Consider the following 18,786-nt stretch of genomic DNA (forward strand, 5'->3'; position numbering starts at 1 on the left):
GGTTCATTTGCTCCTATTCTAGTTTCTTAAGGTAGAAGCTGAAATCAGAAGAAACTGAGATCATTTCTTTTCCAGTATAGGCATTTAGTGCTATAAATTTTTCCGTTTAGTTGCTAAGTATGCTTTAGCTGTATTCCTTGAAGTTTGATAGGTTGTTTTTTCATTTCCATTCAGCATAAAATACTTTCTCAGGGAGATTCACATACTCTACCTAGGTTTCTCATACGTGCACTGTCACTTGGAAGCTCTCTAGGCAATAAAATGGGACAATCATAAGGCACATGTCCTTTTTTCCACCCCCTCTCAGGGATCACTGTCCATACTGCCTATTGTTCAGTGTCTGAAAACCATTGTTTTGTGTATATATTTTTTCTTTCTAGTTGTTTGTGGTGGGAGGATAAATCTCATCTATGTTACTCCATCCTGACTATAAGCAGACATCTCCAGATATCATATTTTTATGAACATAATTTTTCTTATTAAGACAATATTATACATACAACTTTGTAACTTTTTTCACTTAATAGTGTATTACAGAATCTTCTGTGCTTTTATATACTTTTAATAAGATGTTATCAGAGTTTTGAGTTAGAAGTATCAAAATACAGACAATATTTATATAGTCCTAAGTTAATTGATATTTAGATTATTTCATTTTTTTACTATCAAAGCATCTGGCTGATGTTCTAAAAGTTCCCAATATCTTGAATATAGTGCTCCTGATATGGAAGAAATATTGACTGAATCAGAAATTAAATTGGATGGTGTCAGACAGAAGATATTGCAGGTAGCCCAAGAGCTCTCAGGGGAAGATATGCATCAATTCCATAGAGCCATTACTACAGGTAAGTCTAGATTCACTGTTAACTGTTGACTGATGAGTTTCTAGCTCCTTACTCCAGAGCAGTTCTTTGCATCAGGAGATAACATTGATGGTAATTCTCTTCATGGTAGTCCTGTGGTGAGGGTATGTGCTGTGTTTACTGAAAACAGCCCTACCATTCATATTAATGATACTTTTTGTCAGAACCTCATTGCTGAGGTTCTTTTGAGGGACTATCTTATTTCTCCTTGGTAGGCAGGGCAGATAATTTGGGGGCAACTTTGCCTTGTTCTGTTTTATCTTCTGGGATTTTTATATGCCTCTTCCAGTGGAAGTGGAGTAGGGAAGAGGTAAGCTGCCAACACAGTTCTCGGGGTTGGTTGGAATCCAAAAGTGGCATCTCCAGGCTGCAGGTACATTGTAGATCTTTTATAGATCAGGGGCAGTTGTATTTGTCAGTTGTTTATACTTGAGTATTATATTACCATAAGGATTCTCAGTGAGTTACTGCTATTGCTCTCTCCCCTATAGCTGGAGTAGTAGCATTAGCCATGCTAGAAATAGACTGATGCAGGCAGATACTTTAGTTGCAGTGGTCCTGCTAGGTAAAAGAGGTATGCATGTATAATCTTGAGGGTTACTGGGTGGTGGAATTGGTGGTGAGGGAGCAAGTTGGATCTCTGTTTCTAGGAAGTCCTTCATCTGAAGAAGCAGTACAGTCTAAATGTCTTGCTGCATCAGAATAAACACAAATCCCATGCTGCAGCTTGTAAGAATCCTATTAATTTGGATAACTAAATAAAGGCAGAAAAGTTTGAATAACTTCATAATCTTGATAATTTTTTCTGTGACATCATGAATAAGCCTATCTTGTAAAAATTCATGATAATATAGTACATACAGTAGAAGCTGATCACAGTACTCTTCACTTTTTACTTCATTGCATCCTTAAAACTTTGTTTTTTTATAAAACCTTATATATTTTCCTCACAGTGTTAGTACTTTATCATATGATGATGTGTGTAGATTAAACTTCTCAATTCCATATTCCTGACAATCTAAAGTTCCTCAGATATCTTGTGGACATCCTAGACCTGCTTTGTTTGGCCCTGTTTTGTATGTCCTTCATTCAGCAGTGAGTAAAGTATAAGCAAAGACTTTAAACAAGGACAAGGACCACAGGGTGGTATGAAAGAAACCTAGAAAGTTGTACTTGGTGTTAGAACTGAACAGAGAGATGGAGGAAAAAGGCAAAAGGGACATTACATTGAGTCCATAGAGTGTTTCTTAAATCAGGAAGGAAGCACTGCACTCTTCAGAAGAGTTTAGATGGGGCATTAATAAAATGGGAGCAGTCTTCAGATTTTCCCACTTCACTGTATCATTGAGGGTGATAAGCACAATATTCTGTTTTAGGCCTTTGTTTATGATTTATAAGTTTTCTTTGAAAATTACTCCTGTATTAAAAATATAAGGATTGCCTATATCTCACTTTTTTGTAAGAAGTCTTTAAAATAAAATGAGGATCTTTAAATTGAAGCAAAGAATAAAACAGGTATCTGGGACTTAAAAATTTGCTGACAGGTACTGTAGTTGATAAAATAAGGTTATTTATAATCAGAGTAGCATTAACAATATGATGTTTAAATAGCTTGCTGCTTGTAATTGTTAAATGCTTGTTTTGGTGTTACTCCAAATAGTTCTTTTGACTTGGAGATAAAACAATTCTGGCATTGAACTAAAGGAGTTCTGTGCTTTTCCTCATTAAGAATAGTGCTAGTGGCACGCAGAGCGTTTCCCTAAGGGATACTTGTGTGAGCTGAAATACTGAGTATCCTTCTAATAATTGAGTAACAATGAAAAGGTCTGTTTTCTTCACATTTCTTATCAGAGTAGATTATAGATTCTCCCAAGGGATGGCTAAACAAATGAATAATTAGTTGCTTGAAATAAGTCAGTTTGTGCCTATATGTTTTTGTTTTTGTTTTTTTTCTCTAGTTGAAAGATAAACTGTTGGGGGAAAATGTCTTCCATCTCAAAGAAAAGGCCTTTTTAAAAATATTTAGTTCATATTGTGATAACAATGTCATTTACTCTTGAGACATTTTGGTGCACAAAACTAAGTTTAAACTCGGTTATTTTGATTCTCTCATCCAAGAATGTGAATGATGGGTTAAATAAGTTGGTGTTCGGCAATTTTTTAAACAATTGTTCTGTGTATTTATGACCTTTGTAGTATTCCTAAGTCATGGATATTATTTTAGCCACTTTATAAAAGTGCAGAAATTAAAGCTCACAATTTAAGCATCTTGCCCAAGGTCATGTGCTAGTAAGTACTACCATTGATTTCTTACCATATGGATTTAATTTACAGTTGACTTTAGAATCTAACCTGTAGTAAAGGGCTTTGTCTTGCTTAAAATCTCTTTCCTCCCAAATATTAAGGTTTTCCTGAAAAAATCCACACATTGTAGCTCTTAAGTTTCTCCTCCCCACCCCTGTAGCTAAGGTGTGATCTCATTTAGTATTATATCTTTATTGTTTCTCTTCCCTGCTAGAATGTAGATTCTACAAATATTTGTTGTTACTCACTGATATATCCCAGACACTTAGTAGATATTTGATAAATACTGAGAGAATGAGGAACAAAGCTATTTTAAGAAGGCTTTTCTTGTTCAACCAAATCCTTTATCTGATGATTTGCTTTTGCAAATCTTTGACTATTTTTGTTCCTCCCAAAAGAAAATTTGTTTCCATGGGCTATTACTTAAACAGTAACAGAAATAGGATTGGTATTGATATTTAGGGAAGTTCTAAAGCTCTCACCAGTACAGAGAAGTTTGATAAATGTTCAGCATATTAGCAAAATTGAGAAGATGCATTGACAAAATGAACTAGGATATGAAAATCTGTAAGCCTTTGAAATAATAGAAGAATTTTGTGAGAGGAAGGTTATAGCTACAGATTGATCTGCTTATGAGTGAGAATTAAGTATGCCAGAGATGTTAGTTAAGGTAAAGCTAAATTCTGTAATAGATGAATAAATTGCAACATTTTGCTGGCTTAACAAATAGGAATCGTTTCTTTTTAACTTGGAGTCCAGGCTTTGTGTGATGGTAGTTTAAGTGGGCTTTGCCCACTCACGTCATTCAGGAACCCAGGATCACATGAGCTCTGGTATTACCAGTACGTAGTTTGCAAGGTAAGCCGGGACATCAACATACAGATGGTGGTTGTGGAAAAGGGAAGTGTAGGGTTAGTGCCTGAGGCTTTTCTGAGCCAGCCCTGGAAGTGGCATAGATCTCTTCCGCCCTCATTTTCCTGGCTGGTCACATGGCTACACCTGATTTCTAGGGAGAATGAGAAATATTGTCTCTTTATGTGCTAAGGACAATGAACTTTGTTTGATGAATAATTTTTCTCTACCCAGTATAGTAATTTGATGTCCATTTGGTTTAGTGGAAAATCCACGTATATGCATGTTGATGTATTAAAACAACTCTTTTAAATATATTTTTGTTTGAAAGCATTTATTTACCTAATTGAAAACAATTTTGCAGCAGAAACTGTGGTTAGAGTCCATCTAACCTCACTATCTCATGTTGTAGATGAGCTTAGAGATGGTATTAGAATTTGAATCTGACTTGTTCTGCCTGTCTGATAAGACTTTCTGCTAGACTGTCTCCCCCTCATAGCTAATACTTAATGTTTTATGCTGTAATTGTCTCCAAAAACAAAGGCTTTTTACTTGAAGGTTTCAGATCCTATATCTGGTTCAAGACACTCATACTTCCTTAATTTTACCTATATATATATATATATGTGTGTGTGTGTGTGTGTAAGTAAAGTAGATATTTATACTGTGAGATGCATTTAAATGTGAGATGATTCAGGAACATTTTTTTAATCACGGTTTAAAGAGTATCATACTTCAACTTCTGTGGCAAATATGAGCATGAGGAAAATATATAGTCATTTTCTGGGTTACAAAAAGTCAGTATGTAAACATTTTTTCTCAATAAATGTTTAATACAAACTTCTGAGACTATCCAAATATATGAAGGTCTTTGAGCCCAGTTTCTCTTTCCATCTGTGAACATTCCTATTGCTTTTCTGAAATTCTACTTCAGGAAGTTAACTCTTTCGAGCTAAGTTCTGTGAGTTGAAAAGAATGGGGCTGAGTAGGGAAGACAGAAGAGACTGCTTCTTACTCAGTTTTAGACATAATGTACTAAGTTAGAGGTCCTTATTCCTTAACAGACATCTTAATTTATCATGCTTTAATGGTATAAAAGATAAGGTTTCATTAAAATAAGTTACTATTACTTCTTAGAATCACAGTGTATGTTGGGCTAGGATAGCATTTTGGAAGGATAATGGCCTCTCTTAATTGTGAGTTTATGCATTGAAAATAAAACCCACTGCTTTCTTTTAAAGAAGTTATAAAATGTTGTCTAACAAAAATTAATGCCTGTCATTTTAATTTTAATTATTCTCACTTCAGTTTAATTCAGTTACAGAGGGCTCTTGTTACTTATTGTGTGTAAGCTCTACTGTGTTAGTAGATGAGGAAATTAAATTGCAGTAAAGTTAATAAACTTACCTTAGTTCATACAGCTAGTAAGAGACTAAATTAGCTTTTGAACCTAGGATATTCTTATTTCAAGTCTGTCATATCATTATATGATATGTTTTCTGTTATGCCATTATATTTTATTTAGAGGAAGACTAGAGGCAGGAAGGTGCCTAAGGAAGCATTGGTGGTCATTCTAAGTATGGAATCAGTAGGGCCTCTAGTTTGATGTTAGTGGTGGGGTTGGAGAGGAAGGGGTATGCTTTTAGGATGTGGTGTCCAGAAAAAGTGCAGGGGAAAGGGAATAGTCTAGGGAATACTTTAAGTTTCTGATTTAGCCAACTGGATGAATGGGGATGTTATTTAAGAGAAGAAAACAGGAAGACAGAGTGAGTTTTGGATGTAATTAATTGGAAATTATGGGACATCCAGATACTGCCAAATAGATATCTCAGTATGTATATGGACCTACAGAACTCAGAATATGGAACCAATTTGCAGTTGACAGCCTTGGAGTCATCAGTTTAGAAACTGTAGTTGGATTTGTAGACGTAGATGTTAAAGTCTGGGTCCTATGGGACCTTCACTAAAGGAAATAGAATGTTCGATGGAATAGGTAGGATCCTTGCAGAATCAAGAAAAGATGGGTCCAGAGCTTGGGGAGATTGACCAGCCTTATGTGAGGGCAAAAGCAGCACTTTTGAGAGTGGTAGTTGAGGCTGGTATAGAGACAGGCTGTGGGGGAAGTTTCTTGCTCTGGAACCTCTTTTCCTGTCGTTTGATGAGAAAGAGAAAGGATGGGAGATGGTCAGTGGATTGGAATTGAAGGAGACTGGAGATGGAAGAGTGACTGAGGGAAGTGGGGTTGGGAACTTAACCAGGAACATTTAATAGTTACTGTTAATTATTTTTGAAAGTTTACCTGATCATTAAGTGTGATGTTTTCTATATAGTAATAGGAATGAATGAGGTAGAAAGTTAGATTAATTCATGGTTAGGATTTTGCTAGTTTAGTTGCAGCAGGATGACAATGGGGTTTGAAAGCAGGTTAAGATACTAAGCTTGATAGATTATTGTGGTGGTTTTTGGATGTTAAAAACATACTTCTGGGTCTGTTGGTAAGCAGCATATCATTAATTATCATAAGTAGTAAAATTAATAATAGAGATTTTAGCATATCTGGCTTATTTCAGAAGCCAAACAGGCACTGTGATTCCAGTATAATTTATTAGTTTGGTAGGACTTCCACAGACTGGGGGCTTAAACAACAGTAGTTTATTTTCTCACATTTCTGGAGACTTGAGTCCAAGATCAAGGTGTTGGCAGGGTTTCTTTTCCTGGGGTTTCTCTCTGTGGTTTAAAGATGGTTACCCTCTCTCTGTGTCCTCACACAACCTTTCCTCTGTGCTCGGGCATCCTTGGTATCTCTGTGCGTCCTGATCTCTTCTTTCAAGAACAACAGTCGTGGTGGATTAAGGCCCACCCTAACTGCCTCATTTTAACTTTTAATCAACTGTTAAAAGTCCTACCTCCAAATGTAGTCGTATTTTGAGGTACTAGGGATTAGGGCTTCAACATAGGCTTTTGAGGTGGGGGACATAATTTAGCCCATAACATAATTTTTGGTTTGTGTACTGCAGCTAGGGGGCAACTGCAGAGATTGTAATTTTGGGTGGGGAGATTGGGGAATTCTTTGAGCTAAGTCCAGAGGTGGAGTGGGGGATTGTGTTGTACAGCTTCAGCTGTGGCTCTCTTCTGTAAACCACCCAAAAAAATGTCCTAAGGAGAGAAACAGATAGTATTTGGGAAGTCTGTAGGGAACCAGGAATATAAATGGGTGTTTCATGCAGAGCATATTCCGTCAGGTTTGTGGTAAATAGGCTTTGAGATGGGTTCAGAGAGCTTAGCTTTACCTGAGACACTCCCTGGTGGAGAGGGGAGCAGCTCTCTACACTTAGGGAACAGGTATGGGGGAAGGGAATCTCATGGGTCTTAATGACCAAGGAACAGCATGCATACCCAGCAAGTGACATCACAAACAACCTTTCTTTTCTCTTTCTACTCCCTTTATCCCCCAATGGGTAGAGGAGAGAGGATGACGAGGGAGGAACAGATCTGATGGCGTAGGGAGAATTGGGAGCTGAAATGGAGGTAGACTTGTGAATCCCCACACAAGCAGGATCCCCAGTCACCTAACAACTGTAATTTTAATGTAGGAAGTCATGGGAAGAGTTTGATGATGTTCCCATTATCAAATCATGGCTCAGACAAGGGCATCATTTAGCTAGAGAAAGTCAAAAAAGGAGAGGTCATTCCAAAGCATCTAAAAATCAAGAAGCCATTTGAGTCATCAAATAATTTGATTAATAATTTATATCACTTGATAAGCAGTTTTATAATAAGTATAGTTTAATGTAGTAAGAAAATAAAAGAATATATTTAAAATATTAGGTTTATATTAATTCACATAATTCATGTTAAAATATTTTGGCTATCACTGCAAAGGACAGGAGTTTAAAATGCTGCCAAGCTTTGTTTAAGGGATTACTATAGTGATTGAGATAGGATGAGAATGTGATCCTTTGGTATTGGGAATCATTTCTGGGGAATTTGTAAGATCCTCAGGTTGCTATTAACTTTTCTACCCATTCAGGTGGGCTTTTTAATGGATAAAATTTACTCAGTGAGGTGAAGTAGGAAGATTTTGTTGTCAGACAAACCTGGGCTTACACATTTGCTCTGATACTCCATACATCTACAGCCTTGAAACAAAGTATACAACCTGTTGAATTTCAACTTTCTCACCTGTAACATGGGAACAGGAATAGCTACCAGTAGATTGTTTCTAAAGCTAAATGAAATATGTTTGTGGAAAGCATTTCTTACTTATTTTATCAGCACATAACTATTCGTAGATGTTTGTTCTCTTGTGGAATTTAGTGGGATTCATTTTAATAGTGTGCTGAATTCTAAAATTTATTTTCATTTTGGATACAATCTCAGTTATACTGATTTGCTCAACATATTCTCTTCAGTTCTAAAAGTAAAAGCCCTGCTCAGGTGAACAACATCCAAATCAGACAGATTCCAAATTAGTAAAATTGCATTTGTTTTACTGTTGGTAAAATAATTGCACATACTTTACAAAGCCGATGCTTATATATTTTGGTGCACAATTTATGTATCTGAGGGTAGATTTTTAGCAGAGTGGCCTATGAATCAAAGCTAAATCTTATTTTACTTTAACACTAGAGTGATCTGGTAAAGTTTTGAAAAAATTCAAGTGGTGTTCTTGCAAATAGCTATAAATGCAATTTTAAAAAATTAAGACAAATTTATATACCAGAAAATTAACCCTTTTAGATTGTATAATTCAGTGGTTTTTAGTATAACCACAAAGTTGTGCAACTGTCACCACCGTCTAATTGTAGAATATTTTCATCACCCCAAAAGGAAACCCCTTAGTCATGAGCAGTCACTGCCCATCTCCTTTCCCCACCCTAATACTCCCAGCCTTAGGCAACCACTGATCTACTTCTGTCCCTGAATTTGCCTGTCCTGGATATCTCATGGAAATATTATCATACAATATGTGAGTTTTTATATATGGCTTTTTTCACTTAGCAATAGTGGTTTCAAGGTTCATGTTTGTTGCAGCATGCATCAGTACTTTATTCTCTTTTATGGCTGAATAATACTCTACTGTGCTACATACCACATTTTCTTTATCCATTCATCATCTGATGGATGTTTGGGTTTCCACTCTTGGCAATTGCTGTGAACATTTGCCTGCAAGTCTTTGGGTGGACATATGCTTTCAATTCTTTTGGGTGTATACTTAAGAGTGGAATTACTGGGTCACATGGTAAAAAATTTTTTGAAACACTAGAACCCTAGAAAGTTGAGATGTGAAATTCGAATTTATTATGAAACCTCTGTTTTGTCTATTTACCTTTATATATGATTTTTGATGGAGATACGGACTGGATGTATATTGCTTAAATATTAAAAGAGTAAGTACAAATAATGAGAAGCCTTTAATTGGGTTTTCTTGAATATGTTCTTGTCGGGTCCCTTCCCTGTCTCTGACCCGCAGATGAGGGAAGAGACATGATTGGTCGTCGAAGATCTTAAGGACCAGCCAGGGGACTCAAGGCGTGACAGCGCAAGAGTGGTGCCGAGAAGGCATCTCTCATATTTATTGATGAAATGGTTGTTAACAACAATATTGGGGTTTCCATGCACAATCATTAATCAAGTCCAACTCAACAGTTTCACTTTCTAAAGGATAATGAACAAATCCTCATGGTGAACGAACACAGAAACTCTTTCTGTCTTGGCTACTGTTTCTGTCTTGACTACGAATCATGAACTACAAACAAACCAACAAGGCAAATGTGCTTATACATATGATTTTTATACTTTATATATAAATTCCCACATTTCCCCCTTTTTTCTTTAATTTAAAGTGCTTCAAAGTAATGATTGTTGTAACTCAAACGAAAAGTCCATTTTTATTTTTTTAAGTATCACACTAGCTGGACAAAAGCAGCAGAGAAGGCCTCATATAAATGGGAGGACAAGGTTCTAAGCCTCGCCTCAGTTGGCCCCCACCTCCTCGTCTGTTGACCCTTTATGACTGTGCCTGTCTTAGGTTGTTCCTCCCGTGAGTAATCTTACCCGTCTCTGGCTAACCAGCCATCTCCTGGGGCCACACAGAGGGAGAATGTACAGAAAAAGGAGGCCTTAGGAGTTGACTGATATTTGTTGATGTTTGTTTTCATACTTTCACTTTTATGTCCAGCCTTAATTACAAAATACAAAGATTTAGTGCATGGACTTTCATGAGTAACAGTGCAAACAAAGAACAATCATTTTTTAGACATTACTTTTAGGAAAGTAGCATAAGCATGTATTGGTTTCAATAAACTGGTGACTGTATGATGCATCCAGGCTATCAAGACTGGAAGGCAAATACACAAAAGAAGCAGGCCTACAATTACTGGCCATATCCAGTGAAACCAAGAAAACCATTTAGGTAACTCAGGCATTTGAGAAAACTTATCAATAATATGATGAATATTATCTATTTGATTGTGAATAGTTTGAGAAAAGTCAGACAGATTAAAACAACACATGCCTGGAAAATCCCATATGTTCTTTTAACAGTAGATAGTCTAGCGTAGCGCGATCTTAAAGTACTGCAACTCGTACTTCTCCCAGTTCTTGGTTGAGTTCAGATAATACAGAAGTAGTCAGATTTGTTGTTTTACTGTATGCACAGGCCATCTTGGATATTTCATTCTGCATTCCTACAACGAGTCCTGGAACTGGCAAGATGAATGCAGCAGCGACAGCTACAGCAACAGGATCTAACAACTTCAAGTTGTCATCACAATCAGGTGGCAGGGCTCAAGAAACCTGTCTGTGTTCATATCCAGGATGGTCTATAAGAGCAGGAAGAATACGTCCCACACCACAAACACCTTGATAATGTGAAGAAAAGGCTTGATATGTTTTGTTATTGCATAAAAATACCCAGCCATTTGGAAGTCTATATCCAAAAGGCCATTTTACACGAATGGTAGAATTGCAGTAGGAAGGAATATGAGTGCAATTAATACATATACACTCAGAAACTATAGTAGTACTGACAGGTAAGTTCAATTGAACTTCACGAGTAAGAACTTTAGGAGAGTGAGTAATGTTTATTCCTGAAATATTAGTGAAAACAGAAAAAGGGAGTCCTATACCTATCAAATTCTTCTTTAATAATCCACTAATAGAGGAATCTCCTGCTTCACAAAAAGATGACTTGTTTAATCCTTGATTTGCAAGTTGTAACCACATATTAGGTGAAGAAAACTCTCTGGAGAGAGTGATATGTCTAAGTAGACATAACTACTTTTATATAATATATCAGGAGTTCCTATTTGATATTTGTCACAAGAATAATTGCCAATATCATTTCTAGTCAAAGCTGTTTCATAAATGTCATAGCGAGTATTATCTCCTTTAGACTGATCAGATGCATTATTCCATCCAAGCTTTCCTCCATACTTTTGTCTATATATCTCTTTGCCGTCTTTTTTCCATACTATAGGACCTACAGGAGTAGAACAGGTGGATACACACTGAAGGACTACTCCTCGGCCTAAATATGGAGAACTGCTCACACTAGCTGTAATAGTGCAAGCTTGTGCAGTGTGTGTATGTATAAATGTTATCACCAAAAACAAAAGTAGAAACTTCATCCAAGTTTGTTGATGGCAATCCTCTGGAGCAACTCTTCCTGAGGATGTTGATATTGGGAGTTCTTCTTCATATTGTATCTTAATTCTTTTTCTGGGTGGCCAAATCAAGCGTTGATCCTCTGTAATGACACAAACAAACCCTTTGCCCCACACTTTGATATGACCTTTATACCACTGTGAAGAACCTATTGGAGACCACCATACAGGAACTGCTGTTGTTTCAGGAAAAGAAATATTGTCAGAAAAATGTATTTCCATAGCTGATCGTCCATCACCTTTTAAAAGATGAAAATTGAGAACATGTAAAGCATGCATTAAGCGTTGATTTGCAGTTAATTTTATCATATCAGGGAGTAATCCCCCTTTTTGTTTTGGCAAATAATGCTTAAGAGTAAGGTGACATCGTTCAATTAGAGCTTGACCTGTAGAATTGTAAGGAATGCCTGTTTTATGAGTAATGTTATACAGCTGAAAAAATTTCTTTAGCTTAGAGGAGAGATAAACTGGAGCGTTGTCAGTTTTTATGGTGGCAGGAACGCCTAGTACTGCAAATGCTTGTAAAAGATGAGTAATAACATGATGAGATCGTTCTCCTGGTAAAGCTGTTGCCCATGAAGCGGAAGAATAAGTATCAATGGAAACATGAACATGTTTAAGAGTTCCAAATTCAGGAACAATAGTAACATCCATTTGCCATAGGGCGCTAGGACAGATTCCCCTGGGAACAGTTCCTGCTTGCAAATGAGGAGAATGAATTTGAGAACAGGTTGGACAAGAATTCAGGATATTTTGAGCTTCAGATGCAGAGAGAAAAATGCTTCAGTAAGGTAAAGGAAGGAGCTTGAGTCAGGTTGTGATATCGTTGAGCTGGTGAGTAATTAAAGAAACAAGCTTGTCTACTTTATTGTTATAGTATGATAAAGGACCTGGTAAACTAGAATGTGATCATATATGAGTGATGAAAAAGGGGTGTAGATGTTGACGGATACACGCCTGTAATTGAGAAAATAAAGTGTTAATAGGAGATTGTACAGTGCCCAATGTCGCTGTTTCTAATAGAGGAACAGAAAAAGCAGTATAAGTAGAGTCAGTAACAATATTGAGAGGACCTGGAAAATCTTGCAAAGCTTGCAATACAGCATATAACTCATTTTGTTGTGCAGAAGTAAAGGACGTTTGAAAAATTTTTGACAAACCAGAACAAGTTATATAAGCTGCTTTGAAAGATTTTGTACTATCTGTAATACAGGTAACAGTATTTAATAATGGATTAGGAGAAGTTTTTTGAGGAAGGATCCATTGATGGTTCTGAAAAAAGGAAAATAATTTATTCTTAGGGTAATGACAGTCAGTATCTCCTAAATAATCTGAAAATGCAATTTGCCAATGAGTATTTTCTTGAAATACTTGCATAATATTTTGTTTAGATAAGGGAAGAATAATGGAGTGAGGGTCTTGACCAATCATCTGTCTTAGTCTCTGTCATCCTTTAAGGATAATGGAGGCTACTTTGTCAATGTAAGGTTGTAACGAGGGTTTAGTTTGATACTGCAAAAATATCCATTCTAACCAACCATCACATTGACAGAGCAATCCTGTAAGAGAATGAGGAGTAAAGTAAATTAATAAAAGTAAGGGTTTGTGTAAGTCAATTCTTGATAATTGAGCTTTTTGAATGTGTTTTTCTATCCACTTGAGTTCTTCCTCAGCTTTTGAGGTTAAGTCTCTAGGACTATTAAGATCTGAGGGTCCTTTTAAAATATTGAAAAGATGTTGTAGTTTATAAGTTGGAATTCCCAATAATGGTCAGATCCAGTTAATATCTCCTAAGAGCTTTTGAAAATCATTTAAAGTTTTAAGATGATCTCTCCTAATCTGAATTTTCTGAGGGATTATTAAATTTTCTTGAATTTTATTCCCCAAATAATTCATTGGGTATTATATTTGTATTTTATCTGGTGCTATTTGTAATCCCCATTGTTTTAATTCAATTTCAGTCTCATTGAGAATATTGGTGAGATAAATGCCTAGGTAGGGCTATGAGAATATCATCCATATAATGAATGATATAAGCTGAAGACCATTTTTCACGTATAGGCTGAAGAGCTCTATGCAGTTTTGACAAATTGTAGGACTGTTTAACATTCCTTGAGGAAGTACTTTCCATTGGAATCTTTCTGAAGGTGCCTGCAAATTTAAAGAAGGGACGGTAAAAGCAAACTTTTCTCTGTCTATTATGGCCAAAGGAATTGTAAAAAAACAATCTTTAAGATCAATTATAGCCGTGTTCCAGTCTTTTGGAACCATAGTCGGAGAAGGGAGGCCTTATTGCAAAGGTCCCATAGGTTTAAGAACTGCATTCATTTGTCTTAAATCTTGTAAAAGTTTCCAATTTCCTTATTTCTTTTTTATAACAAATACAGGAGAATTCCACAGGCTTGTGGAAAATTCTTCTGGTGTCCAACTACTACGTGTCATCGTACCCAGCTTGTCTTTCTATCTGCAGCCAGTCTCCTTGTCCTGCTAGTTGTTTAGCAGTTACAAGAATTGGAGGATTAGCATGCTGATTTCTCAAAGCTTGTGCTTTTGCTTCCTCATACCACCACGTTTTAAATTGTAAAAACTCAGAAGAGTCCAGACAAGTACGAGCCAATAAATCCCAATTATGAGGAATCATCCCTTCCCGTTCTGCCAACCCCCTCAAGAGACCCACAACATATGGAGAGTTAGTACCGTAAGAAGAAATAGCCTGTTTAAAATCCTTCAATATCTTGTAAGGAATAGGTGTGTAAAGTGCTTTAACTCCTCCCTGCGGAAAATCAGGATCCTCACCTGGCCCAAAAGGAGTTAAATTAACTGGAGCTACTAAGGGTGTCAGATAAGCATCTGTATCATCCTCCCTCTGGGCTTTATGTATTCCTGCTGCGAAGGCAGATGTAGCAGGAACAGAGACGGGATTTTTTACGATGAGAGGAACGAACAGAACTCTCATCATCAGTCTCTGAAGAAGAGGAAGAGGAGGATGAAGAGGAGTCAGATGGGTGTGGGGATGAAGATCGCCTACTTGATTTTTCCACATCATCTAAGAGTTCTCTCTCACCCTCTTGTGTACCTGACTTAGTTTCAGACAGTGGGGGAGTTTGCAAAGGCTGCAAGGTGAGAGTGATCAAATTACATAAAGACCAAACGGGCACAGGGATGACGTTTCCCTGCCTGTGAGCCTTTTGAAAATCTCTTAAAACATTATCCCAATCAGCTTGTTTAAGTATCCCTTGTGGTGGTAACCTATAACAATATTTTTTAATATACTTGTGAAGTTGAGTAAAGTCTTTTTTAGAAGTTTTCACTCCTGATATTTTTAGGAGGGCACGGAGTAATTTTAAATAATCCTCCGGTTTAGTTGCTTTAGTTAAGTTTTGGCCCATTTTAGTGTCCCTGATGTCTCGATTCTGTCCCTACGTATGATTTCCCGGGAGCCTTACCGGATCGACAATCTTCGGAGCTTTCCCCGCCTTTGAATTGCAAGTGCCACCAAGCGGAGGTTCTCCGCCCTTAATTCTGACCGTCTTTCAGGTCCCTGTTCAGGCGCCACTTGTCGGGTCCCTTCCCTGTCTCTGACCCGCAGATGAGGGAAGAGACACGATTGGTCATCGAAGATCTTAAGGACCAGCCAGGGGACTCAAGGTGTGACAGCGCAAGAGTGGTGCCGAGAAGGCATCTCTCATATTTATTGATGAAATGGTTGTTAACAACAATATTGGGGTTTCCATGCACAATCATTAATCAAGTCCAACTCAACAGTTTCACTTTTTGAAGGATAACGAACAAATCCTCATGGTGAACGGACATAGAAACTCTTTCTGTCTTGGCTGCTGTTTCTGTCTTGACTACGAATCATGAACTACAAACAAACCAACAAGGCAAATGTGCTTATACATATGATTTTTATACTTTATATATAAATTCCCACAATTCAATAGGAGAACAAGGAGAAAAATAACAAATTACATAAAAGCAACCTACAAACTTCTCTCTCACTAGCAGCTGTTTCTGTAAATAATTCTAATTGGATTTCATCCAATGCAAAAGCAGAAGAGAAAGGCATTGTTTGATGGAATATGGCACTAGGTTGAAAATTTTCACCTTGGGGACTATTCACTGAAAATAGCGGACATCCTTTTCATCAAGTTGAAACATAACTTGTTTAAACATCCTTTTACCTAGATGTGACCAAAATGCTTTTCAGTGTGTTTTGGGCCAGATGTCCTTGAACTTGGTGTATCATGAAACATAATTTCTCTGGAGCAGAAATGGCTACCTCATCCCTGAAATAACTTTAATCAAACATTCCAGTGACAACTTAAATGATTTTAGATATATTTGAAAATGTTTTATTTGACAGCCACCTATCCACATTAATAGAGATTGACACCACAGATGGATTTTGAGGGTTTTTGTTCTGTATATTATTTTTCCCCCCTATAAAATATAAATCAGATAACTGTAGGACCTCTTATTCTGAACTTTATCAGTTTGAACTTGAATCTTGTAAGAATATTTATTAATGGATTTAACCCAACGTACTGTAAATTAAGTGCAATTAGATAGTTCTGAACATTTGAATGCCAAATTTTAAAATATTTTTGTCAAGCACTTCATGAAACTAGTCAAGAAAAATAGGGAGATATTATTAACGAATTTACTAAACATTTGAGTTTCTTCTGTGTATGAAATGCTAATCTCTGGGTTTTGAGAAGAAAGTAAAGTCATAAAGGAATGATCCTTACTCTCTAAATTCTAGGGTGCAAAATAGGTGATCATACAGCTGTTAATAATATAAAGCTGACTGAAACATTTAATTGAAATTCAGTTTCATATAGCAGGTGTGAAGAAGTGAGAGCTGCCTTGATTGGGGTGTATCAAACTATTTTACCTTTTTTTACAGTAGAAAAAGAATTTTAGAGAGGGCCGCATAGGCACAGAATAGCATGGAAACATGAAAGTATGTGGTGTGAGAGACTAGAGAACAGGGTTAACCAAAGGCAGAGAAAAGTTGAACTGGGGGTTTAGTAGGAAGAAAATGAAAAAAGTATGGAGTTGAATGAATTCCCAGATGAAATGGGAAGGGCGTGGGCTTTTGAATTTTAGAAACGTCTTTTCACTACTCACTATGTGTCCTGGGTGAGTTTCTTAATTTCACAACTTCTTTGAGTCTCAGTTTGCTCCTCCATAAAGAAAGAATAGTAATACAGCCATGCATGGTTAAAATGAGCATTAAAAAGATGAGAGTACATTATAAGATATATTATCTTATGTATAATTGACACTCAAGAGTTTAGTAAGCTACTACTACTATTTTATTTACGTTTTTTAAAAAGTCTTACTGGAGGTTTCTGAGTAAATAAAAGAATTGAAAAAAGGGACTCTAGCAGATATTTGTATATCCCCGTTTATAGCAGCAACCTGAAAGGTGGAAGCACTCTCCTGATTGATGAATTGATAGACACAGGGTGTTATCACTCAGCCTTTTAAAAAGGAAGGAAATTGAACATGATGAGCCTGGAGGACATTATCCTAAGTGAAATAAGTCAGTCACAGAAGGACAAATACTGTATGATTGCATTTACATGAGGTACCTGGAGTCTTCAAATTCATAGAGACGGAAGATAGAATGCTTGGTTTTAGGGGTTAGAGAAGGAGGGGAATGAGGAGTTATTATTGGTTATAGAGTTTCAGTTTTGTAAGATAAAAAGTTGTGGAGATGGGCGGTGGTTACACAACAGTGTGAATGAACTTAATGTCATAGAACTATGCACCTTAAAATGTTTAAAATGATACATTTTATTGATGAATTTAATATTATTTAATTATGCATTTGTTTATAAGAAGACATTTTAGCAATGGTATTTTTCTATCATTCGGCACTACAAATTTTTTTTTTTAATGTCATTTAGCCGTGCTTTGTAGAAGCAAAAGGCATTCCAATTTGGTTGCCATATAATTTAACTAAGGTGGATTTATTTTTGGCATATCAGTAAGGAGAATAGTTTATACTATTCCAGATTTGCAAAGTACCATAGAGATCATAGTGTCTGGTATTTCTATTTTATAATTGAGGCACAGGCCTGGAAGTTGGTGTACTTAATTGATTTTATTCTCTATAAATCATTTAAAAAACATATTCATTGAAACCACTTTCCATGCTTTCTGAATAGAATAACTCTACAACTAATGGATTCAACCAAATATTTTCCTTCATTAACAAAGGAGTGGAATTTTACCATATATTCTCCTGTAATTAGCATTTTTCTCAAAGGTCATTCGGAATCAGGAGTAGTTTTTAAATACTAGTTTACTTTTTCACTGTATTTTCTTTTTTTATTCTTCCACTTTCTCCCATTGCTGATTTTTGAAACTTAAAATTATTTTCTCTTCTATTATGTAGGGTATTTCAACTCTCTGGTCCCTGCCCGGAATTTAGCTTCATTTCCACCCCTGCATGTCCAAAAACCCTTTAAGGATTCTGTTAAACAAAGGGTCATCTACTCTGGGATGCTATCCTTATGTATCATGGAGTAAGTCTTGGAATTTCAGTCTTCCCTTGAATAGGATCAAATTCTTACACATAATTTTCCCCCTCCAATCTCTGTAAGCAAAATAGTGCAATATAGCAAAATAGTTCCCACTAGAGTGATTTATGTCACCTTGTTTAGAGAGCTGAGGTGGTTAGAATCCTTTCAGTGTTGTTTTCAGTAGCAAGTTTTCTGTTTCCCACTGTCATTTCACTTACAATCATAGTTGTATATATTGTATTTTAATTATTTATTTATCTCTCTACTGTAGTATGTTTTTTTAATGGATATTTTTCTCTTTATTAAATGTTCTTATGAAACAGTTTTATATTACTGAATAATCTTCCAGAAACGGATCTATCTCTTTTAATCATATGTTTTCATGCCTGTTATGTGGGAGGCAGCATATTAGGCACTAGGGAAATAGCAGTCAATAACATAGTGTGTATGGCTCTTCTAGCAAAAGATAGCACTAGACATTAGATAAGGAATTTTACATTGTTTAATTACTTCTATTAGTGCTGTAAAAGAAAGGCGCACATGGTCATAGGAGAACATATAATA

At 36.3% G+C, this 18,786-nt stretch overlaps 1 protein-coding gene across 3 annotated transcripts in view; it reads left to right on the top strand.

Annotated features, from left to right (window-relative positions):
• TSNAX (translin associated factor X) overlaps positions 1–18,786 on the top strand; it is a 50,881-nt gene that overhangs the window by 5,782 nt on the left and 26,313 nt on the right. For all 3 annotated transcript variants that reach the window (XR_005031531.2, XM_036919220.2, XM_036919219.2), the window contains one exon: positions 715–845. Coding sequence is in view for 2 of the 3 variants with exons in the window: in XM_036919220.2 (XP_036775115.1) it covers positions 715–845 (131 nt within the window). In the remaining variant the exon portion in view is untranslated. The remainder of the gene's footprint in view (positions 1–714; positions 846–18,786) is intronic.

The sequence above is a fragment of the Manis pentadactyla genome, chromosome 8 (genome assembly GCF_030020395.1).
Source record: "Manis pentadactyla isolate mManPen7 chromosome 8, mManPen7.hap1, whole genome shotgun sequence".
Taxonomy (NCBI): Eukaryota; Metazoa; Chordata; class Mammalia; order Pholidota; family Manidae; genus Manis; species Manis pentadactyla.